Raw genomic sequence first — 10,265 nt, forward strand, 5'->3', positions numbered from 1 at the left:
CTCAACTCTTATGTAGGTCTTTACTAGCGCCAGTTTTCTCACAGATTTTTCACACCTTACTTGATTTAACAGCTAATCAAGATAACAAAACATAACTTAAAAAATTTTGAAACAATTGCGTTTCTTCAAATATGAAAAAATACCTTAGCGAGAACCAATTTCATATATTGACTCTGTCTCCTAAAGTCGAGGACAAATCAGAACCAACGAATCAGATAGAATTTGGGATACCCAGATCCATATCCTGAGAAAAATGGTGAAGGGCATTAGATGCTTATTCAACTTCAGATTATGTTCCCAAGAAAACCTTTCCTCTTCTAATCAACTTCTTAGTGTTCAAAACTTTTCACTACCCCACTGCTCTGTTGAACACCATAGGGTAAAAATTGTAATGTTTCTTCAGACAAAAAATTATATGGGCTGTTAAAACTTGAAAGATCTTTAAACAAAAAAGTGAAGTAAAAATTTTTTTACCAGTTCGTCTCCTTTAACTGCAGAAAGTCATGCAACATTTTTCTAGTTGTACCTGATCAGATTCCTGCGTTCAGGTTATCCAACCGCTTGTGTTTGCCAAGTAGCAATTTATCAGCAAAAACTGGAAAACTTTTATTAGACCATCATTTAAGAAACTCTAAGAAAAGCATCATCAGAAAAGGACTCTCCTTAACAGTCTACTAGGGATTTCACATCTCATGCGTTTAGCTACTCGTCTCTCAAGAAAAAAATAACTTATTATGTAAATAATTCATTGCATATAATCGCTTAATTAATGACAAGACACTTTTTTTATTTTTGCTGGTAGCTCACTATTACAAAATATTCAGTTGCTAAATTGAAATGGCAAACAGTTCAGTTTAAGCCAAAAGAAAAACTAAGTTAGCACCCACTTTGCAACGTTATTTTAATAACTTTTAAGTAAAATATCGAAGATAAAATCAATGTTCCGATAAAACAGCTGTTCTTCCATTTTTCATCGAAAATATGGACCGTGTTGTGGCTTCTGGTCACTATTGGGACTTCGTTGGATGAACAAAAACTGACAGTAGAGGAGAGAAATAAATGACAGACGATATATTAGTGAACGCACTTTTGAAACCGCTGAAGAGCTTTTTTAGGAGAGAAGGAGAGCTATCAGCGATGATTTTTAATATAGAGATCATTTTTAAAGCTGTTCATTCCTTAATCAATTCCTAATGCCATTTGGATGCCAAAATTAAACATTTGGATCCAAAAATATTTGGATGCCATCTTAATGACAAAATACATTGAAATCGCACGAGGTAAAGAATGTTGAAAAAAATTCAGCCTGCTTATTACTCCAGAAACTAAAAAATGGAAAAGATTTCCTCAACAATCGTTTCAGTTTTTAACAAATACCACCTCTGTATCTCTCCGCAATTGATATTAATTGGCTAAAATTATGGCTAACAAAAAGCAGTGCTGTTATAAAGTTCATAACCACAAAATAATTTTGGAGGGTTGCAACAATTATTTGTGAAGAGGATGATTTAAAGAGAGGATCACGAGATAAGGTTAAATAACGAGCACAAACACCTTTTAATTTAGATGAAAAGTTATTTAAACCACGAAACTTTTAAAAACACAACTATAATAAAAATTAGGCTGGAAAGAAGTTCCTAAACGCATTACATTGCGGGTTGGAACAAAAACCATTTCAAATTAGATGGAGGTCAAAATACAGTTGCAACGGACGCAGATCAGCAAAACCTCTCTTGCTTAGCAAAAAATTCCAAAGCAATTCTCGCACATCAGCATTTCTAGCAATTTTTTCTCACAACTCGAGGAATGAGAATAATGATCGCTTTGCGAACAAGATGGAATTCACTTTCTGTCTATGCAGCAATTCCTTTTTTATAAACACACCATCATATGATCACATAAAACCATAACATCGTCTCAATCGCCACAAACTATCAAAAAATAGCCTCCGCATAAATGTCATTTTCCGAACTTTAGTAAATAAGCTGTGGGAACAATTGATTAATAAAATGACAAATAGTGACATGTGTTCAAGTATAACCTAACCTTCAACCAAAAGTTTAGGACAGTATATTATACTTGAAATTCAATTTATCGCACATTGCTTGATCAGCTGAGAATCCAGCCAATTGGTAAAATGGCGAACAGGATGAAACACTAAGAACGTTCCAGCAACAGCTAATCTTCAAGCACAAGATTTTAAATTATTCTTGATTTATCGCTAAATCCCACTAAATAAAATTAGATGAGAAATCAGCAAATTAGCAAGAAGACGAACAGTATCAAAATTTTGATCAGTGTTCAAGCAAAAACTAGCTTTCAAGCATATTACAAAAAGGCTGATTTTGCTATGAGAGTAATTTATCGTACATTGCTTTATCAACTGGCAAACCAGTCGATTGGTAATATGACGAACAGAATTTAAAAAATGAAGCTTGTTCAAGTAAAAAGCAAGTCTTCAATCAAAAATAGAAGACTGTAGATTATGCTTTAAATGATAGTTATCGCACACTGGGTCTCCATCGGCCGATTGGTTTTCAGATCACCGAACAGTACCAATTTAATTAAGTAAAAAGGCGTTATCGTTCGCTAAACAATTTTCAAAAAACTCCGCCCTTGAAAACTTCATATTTCAATATTTCTAAAAACCTACTTGAGAGTTTAGTAACAAGTTGCCTTGCGCAATCTAATGCAATATCTGAAATACTAAGCAAGACAGTTCCATAGGTGCTACATGTGTCTAATAAAGAGAGGAATGAACGCAGCACTAACCATTGGTACAGACAAGGTGATGAATCTTGGCAGCCAGCACTTTGATCTGCTCTAAATTCTCGTCACTGTTAGCCGCTTTCACACTCAAACTCAACTTCTCCATATTCGCCAAATGCATTCCCACTTTCGAACTGAAATTACAATAATTTATTAAAAACATCCTTATTAAATTACAACCCAAAATTTTTTGCCCTGCAACATTTTTAAAAAGGGTCTATTTGACCAAAAGGTTCAAAAATGAAATAACTTATTTTTTCTCCACTTTTATTATGAAGCCTGAGATGCCTGTCCGCCGAATATTTTGACACTTTAAGATTAGGTTCTGTTTGTAAGATTTTCAATTCATCACATTTTTTGATGTCACCAGAAAACTGCCCAGATGTTCAATGACAACTATTCAATCAAGTAAATAAACTTAACGGGCAAATTTTGAACTCAGAAACTTGAACTTCCAGTCATATCTATCCTTTGTGTATACCCTTTGTGAAATCTTTGATATAAACTGAGGTCAAGTCAGACTTACTTGAAGATAAGCGTCTTGTCAATCTTCTTGTTCCCCATGGCAACAACCTTGCAAGGAAGCTTCCCAATTTGGGCGGAAAATGTCAGGCAGCAAAATATCGCTTTGACAAGGTAACAACGCACACACGGCAAGCCAGGTAACTGCAAACTGTGAAATATTTCCTTTTTATAGCGCAATTGCCAATTTGGCCAACACTTTTGTGCCCCGGTAAGTACACCAACCAACACAAGGGAGGTGGGCGAAATAAGTTAGTGAAAGGATTTCATCTTGAGCCCCGCTTGGTTCACTTTCTCAGCAGGACACCACACAAACTGGGCAAAATTAATACGTGTCGATTTAAAAATACTAGGGTTGCATTCGCAGTTACCGTTTGTAGTTCTTGTGATAGAAGAATTAAGAGAACCCCTTCTGTTCAGATTCTTTATTCTGTTGCGGGGGTGGAAACGTGATATGTTAGAGATAACACAGTAGTGCGTACTGATTGATAACAGGAGATTTGCCTGATGCGTTTTATAACCCAAATTTCTTTTCCAAATTCACAACCGCCATCGCCAACCACACTAAAAAAGGCGGAAGCACCTTTGATATTTTCCTCTAAACCGGTGGTAACTTAAAGTAACTCAAAAGGAACAGAAATTACAGGTAATAAGTAAAGCTTCCACACCATTTGTTGTCAACCACAATAGAAGCACAGGAATATATGAAAGCTACAATACTGATTATGTGACCATAATGTTTGACGCGCTAGTAGCTCATCATTACTGGAATTATGAAAGGAGATATAGGAGTAGATATGTCAAATATAAATAGGATAAATACGCTCTGATAGAAACTAGCTGCCTGTAACCGCCACCTTGCCGAGCACCATGAGCAATCTAAAAATAACATCAATTAGAAACAACCTCAATAGACGGTAGAGGTTCTTTGCTTACGTCAGCAAATTTTAGGGTATATAAAACCATGATCCATCACACAGGTAACAGCTCAACAAAGGCCCAACCGTTCCTCTCAATAGGTCGTAAAAATACAAAAAGTGAAACAAGTGCATATTTTACGATAATATTAGCGTTAAAAAATTCTACGCAAACGTCTCCTTTCCAAAACTTAAAATCCAACTCAATTAATTTATAAATATCGCCAGAAACGTGGCCAACAAAAATACGAATAATAGGTGCGATAGCCCTTCTACTGCTTGAGAAAATGAACTTTGAAATAAGAAACAAAATTTCGTCCCCGTCTTTTCTGTGCTATCTTGGACCAGCCAAAATCAATTGTTGGAAAATTTTGCCCTCTTTTTAGTCTCTAAGCAAACAGCAAATATTTCTTCAATCGAAAATTCAACCAGTGAATAATTCGTCACCTTAAAATGACCGTTTGAAAGGTCGCTAAAATATATGCAAAAAAGCAGGTAGAAGAAAAATCACTAAACCACGAATATATTACCACACATTTGATATCGTCATCGAGGGGCTATCAAACGCCGAGGCCAAGCTAAGTAGACGAAGAGCCTTGATAGAGCAAAAACAATCTGAAAAAATCTATATTCGACTCCTTTTGCGACATCAATTGCATTACATTCGCCACTGCTTTGCCCATTAAACTACGAATTAGTGCCACTCTTTTTAGCGGAACTGTTGTTGCGTAAAACAGTTGCATAAACGTTTGGTCTAATCCCGAAGCAATGCTAAACCTCTAAGTTTCTTTCTAAGTTTCAGATCATTGGGGCAATAACGTCAAGCTGCGTACTCAGCTGCTTTATCACACAGAACAAGGCTAGGAACATAAGGAAATAACAAACACGAAAGAAGTTCATAACAGACAAAAATTATAAATTTTGATAAATATTGAAACTACATTCATCGAAATCCTGAAGCTCATACTTTAACTAAGCAACCTCGAATCAGTTGTTAACAGTCGCCAAATCACCACTCACATAGCTTATCAATTAGTTATGTTCCTGAAGTAAATTATTCCGGAATAAAATTTGTTATAAAAAAATTTGGGTTCCGATAAATTTTGGGAACAAAGCGCAGAAATCTAAAATAAAAGCAGAAAATGCGCACCAGTCATAAGTTACGGAAAATTGAATTTTTGAAAAATGAATCAGGTAATTTGAATCAAAATTGCATTTCAACTACAATGCGTTCTCTCAAACTGAGTGCTGAAGTAAGAAAGTCTGTTTGTTTAGTGGAGTAAGCCAATTCAGATTTAAAAAATCCGCAGAAAACTTCCGCTCCAAGTTAGCACATGAAAATGAACAAAAAAAATTGTCGGAGGATAGAAAGATGAGCAGACAACTAAGCTATCATTTGAAAGCTTAAGAACAACAAAAAAACTCGAGAATAAAGCGTGGCTCACTAACGCAAGCTCATTTTTTAAACCTCATGCACAAGGATACTCTCTTAAAATGATGAAAAATAGTACTTAACATGTATTGTGACCCGTTAATAAATCGATGTTTATAATATCACAATCGATTATTATCTTCCTATTCATTTATTTAATAAATGAAAACACAGTTGGAGCACTTTTACTGACACTATCACGCGGAACCAACAGGCCTCATACTTTTCAGACAGCAATTAATGAAACAGCATTCCTAATGACAATGTGGTAAAATGGTTATTTTAACATCAAAACTGTTGCAGTCAGGGAAATTGAAAATTGCTACCGCAGCATGTCAACATCTTTGCTCCTCGAGAAATGTTGTAACAAAAATAAAACGCTAGTTTAACATTTCATAGTCCTATTCACTACAAATTTACAAGCAGGCTAGGCAATGTGCGTTGGTACAAAATGATCTGACTTTTTTAATTAACTTTTTCTAATTCACTTTTTTCTCTTAATTGTCTGTCTGAATTCCACCTGAAAAAGAGATAAACTTTCAAATATTCAACTTTTGAATTAAACTAATTGGTGTAAGAACTAAATTACTTTAAAATAAAACCACTGAAAGAATCTATAAAATGCCGCATTAGAGGGCCGATGAGAACTCTCATTAACGCGACTGAGAAACAAGATGAGCAAAAAAATCAAACAACATCATTAAATACGACCAAAGCTCAATGTCATTTTCCTAAAAATTTTAAACAACTCGGTCAAAAAAGCATCACAGAAAATCTAATTTAAAAAAAAATGGAAATTTATTTCAGTAGAAAAGGTGGGTCTTAATGAGACTTGGTAACAGAGGGACAAAAAAGAAAAGGCCAAAAGTTAAAAATAAAATCTGTTTAAATTTTGTGAAAACAATTAATTTGGCAAACATGAAAACTAAAAATTATGAACTGAAATCATTAAAGAGGTTATGTATGACTCTAATGAGACCTGTCCTTATGCAGAAAATGTCATACGGTTACAAACAAAACAACAAAAACAGAAAATTCAGGAAGTCAATTAAAAATGAAGAGAAAACGGCGTTGAAACAGTTAAAACCATAACCTATTCATTAAAACATTAGATTTGCTCAATTGCGCGTTCTTTCAAGATCATTAATAATGTGACCTGTCATTAACGCGATAAGACTACAAAAAAGAACCCCAACTAAAAAATATGAAGACTCGTATCAAAGCAATAAAACCAGCAGGTAAACATAACAACTGCAAAGATAAAAATTTGATAGAAAGCGAATCCAACCACTCTGAACTGAGACTAGGCTGCAAGTCTTCCGAAATAAGATAGACATAAAGTGCCACAGCTAAAATAACCACTGTTTTTCAAAAGAATACAACAAACGTAAGCTTTTAACCGAAACATACCAAAATCAATCAACTGTAACTCATTAGGAAGCTATTTCATTTGGAGCTGTTACAGGTGATACGAAGTGATATCGCTAGAAAACAACGAAAACAGGAAGAACTAAGTTTGGCAAACAATTTTACGCACACAGGGTTTTAGCCAAAAACAACCTGAGCATAACCCTTTGGTAGTAAAATAGGTTCAATGAGACTCCAAATAAACCACCATTTGACAAAAGTCATTAAAACAAACATATGAATTGCAGATAACAACGATTTAAATTAGCGAATAACCGGCAAAATTTAAACGAGCCGAAAACGCTCCAACGAAGCTAAAGTAAAACTATCCCTCTTTGTGATTTGAGAATATGCCAAAACTGTTTAGGTTTGTAATTCCGCCTAAGGAAAACAAAGCGAGCTAAAGAAGAACATTTTGTGCGATTCTCGACAAAGGCTGAATTCTAAAAAATTAGCTAAAAGTGTGACAAAAATATTGAACATAAGCTCAAAAATCCTCTGTCGTTCAAAATAAAAGCCATTAACACAGTCATTAACAATTTATTATTTCAAGCAATTTGCAAAAACTTGAGCCGAAAAGGAAAATGTGACCAAAATAATAAAAATTAACAAAACTTCAAACATTGATAACTCCTTGAAAAAAAGATTTTCAAAACACTTTTTTTAAAGACTAATTCTGCGCTGGAGGAATTTTTATTGATTACACCCACAACTCTACGACGGGTATTTGGATAGTGGGATTTGGTATTCAGTCAATTATGAACTATCAAAATAATCATCGTTGAGTTGCGGGAAGCATCAATAGAAAGTCCTCTAGCGTAGATCAGGAAATTTAAATGGTTGTTTTGCATGTTGCCGTTTCCAAGGAGTTATTGAGGTTTGAAGTTTTGACAAATAAATGACTCTTGATAACAAAGTACAGAAAAAGAGCGAAAAGTTGGAAATATTTATTTAAAATTTTTTAAAACAATAAACTTGGTAGTCATGAAAATAAAAAATTATGAACTGAAATCAATTAACAAGTTATGTAGGACTCGATTGAGACCTGTCCTTATACAGAAGATGTCATACGATTACAAACAGAAAGACAAAAAAAGGGAAAATTTAGAAAGTCAATTGAATTTTAAGAGAAAACGTCGCTGATACCGTTAAAACCAGAATCTGTTCATTAAAACATCAGATATGCTCAATTGCACATTCTTTCAAGGCCATTTATAAAACATGTGACCTGTCATTAACGTGACAAGACAATAAAATGGAACATCAAAAATGAGCAAATGTCAAACTAAAAAATATGAAGAATCGTATCAAAGCAATAAAACCAGAAGGTAAACATAACAACTGCAATGATGAAACTTTGATAGAAAGCGAATCCAAACTCTCTCAAACGAGACTAGGCAACAAGTCTACCGAAATAAGATAGATAAAGTGCCACAGCTAAAAACACCCCCATTGTTTTGTTTAAATATTTTAAAAATAAATAACAAAAAAAAGCTTTAAACTCAAACATACTAAAATGAATGAATTGCAGATCCTTAGGAAACTGTTTCATTGAGAGCTGTTATAAGTGATACGAAGTCAGATTGCTAGAAAACTACGAAAACAGGCAGAACTAAGTTTTGTTAACAATTTTACGCACAGTGTTTTAGCCAAAACATATCTGAGCATAACACTTTGTATATTAGTTGTATGGGCCTCATTTGAACGTAATTGGAAATTGGCCCTCTTTGTGTTTTGAGAAGATTATGCCACAGATATTTAGGTTTAACATTCCGTCTAAGGTAAACAAAGTGAGTTAAAGAAGAATATCCTGTGCGATTCTCGATTATAAAGGCTGAATTCTAAAAAAAATTAGCTAACACTCTAGCATAAATATCGAACATAAGTTCAACAACCCTCTTTCGTTCAAAATTAAAGCCAATAACACAGTCATTGACAATTTTATTTTTCAGCACAATTTGCAAAAAGTTGAGCAAAAAAGAAAATGTAAACAAAAACCAAGAATAATAAATGTAAACAAAACTTTAAACCTTGATAACACCTTGGAGAAAAACGATTTTCAAAACAATTTTTCAAGTACTAGTTATGCGCCAAGGCTTTTCTATTGATAATACCCACCACTATACGGCCGATATTTGGATAGTGGGGTTTGTTATTCAGTCGATTTTAGACTATCGAAACATTCATTGTTGACTTGTGGGTAGCATCAATAGAAAGCCCTAAATGGGGGTTTTGCATATCGTCTTTTCCCCGGAGTTATTCAGATTTAAAATTTTGAGAAATTTATTGACACTTGGTAGTAAAAGAACCAAAAAAGAAAAGGCGAAAAATTAAAAAATCTATTTACATTTTTTGAAAACAATTACTTTAGTAATCATGCAAAAAAAATTATGAACTGAAATCATTAAAGAGGTTATTTATGACTCTATTGAGACTAGTCCCTATACAGAAAATGTCATATGATTATAAACAGCACAACAAAAACTGGCAACACTCAGACAGTCAATAAAAGTTTAAGAGGAAACGGTGTTAAGAGAAAACATTAGATATGCTCAATTGCGAGTTCTCTCAAGGCCATTTATAAAACCTGTGACTTGACGTGACAAGACAACCAAAAAGAACATCAAAAATGAGCAAAAACAGCCACAATTCTACGATGGATATTTGGATGGGGGGATTTGCTATTCAGTCAATTTTGGACTATCAAAATAATCATCGTAGAGTTGTGGGTGGCATCAATAGAAAGCACTCTAGCGTATAATAAGAAATTTAAATGTTTGTTTTGCATATCATTTTTTCCCCGGAGTTATTGAGGTGTAAGGTTTTGAGAAAGTTTGATTTTCGTGTTTTTCGTTCACATTCTTGCTCAAGTTTTTGTCATGTGGGCTTAAAAAAATGTTGAAACTGTTAATAATAATGTCATTGATTTTAACTTTGACGACAGAGGCGTATTGCTGAACTGTTTGATTCGACTGTTTGATTTAAAAAATGGCAAAATATTCTTTTTTAGCCCACTTTTAAAGGGTTTATTATTCTGTCAATTTTGGACTAAGGTGGCTCAGACTAAAAATCCGTTTTTCCTAAAATTTAGAAAATTCTGGGAAAGTATACATTATCGTCGTTGAATCAATTATTAATTCTGTACAGTTAAAACCGTATTAAGTCAAAACTTGAATGTTTTTGCTTACGAAACAATATTTCAAAGTTAGGAGCATAAC

The 10,265-nt window shown here is 33.8% G+C and overlaps 1 protein-coding gene across 7 annotated transcripts in view; it reads right to left on the reverse strand.

Moving 5' to 3' along the window:
• The window catches only part of LOC142341669 (cytosolic carboxypeptidase 1-like), a 63,623-nt gene extending 59,432 nt beyond the window's left edge, over positions 1–4,191 (reverse strand). For all 7 annotated transcript variants that reach the window (XR_012759119.1, XM_075392803.1, XM_075392802.1 and 4 more), the window contains exons 1-2: positions 3,296–4,191; positions 2,773–2,903 (exon numbers count right to left, since the gene is read on the reverse strand). Coding sequence is in view for 6 of the 7 variants with exons in the window: in XM_075392803.1 (XP_075248918.1) it covers positions 2,773–2,903; positions 3,296–3,333 (169 nt within the window). In the remaining variant the exon portion in view is untranslated. The remainder of the gene's footprint in view (positions 1–2,772; positions 2,904–3,295) is intronic.
• Positions 4,192–10,265: the final 6,074 nt, after the last annotated feature.

The sequence above is a fragment of the Convolutriloba macropyga genome, chromosome 6 (assembly GCF_964194025.1).
Source record: "Convolutriloba macropyga chromosome 6, txConMacr16.3, whole genome shotgun sequence".
Lineage (NCBI taxonomy): Eukaryota > Metazoa > Xenacoelomorpha > Acoela > Convolutidae > Convolutriloba > Convolutriloba macropyga.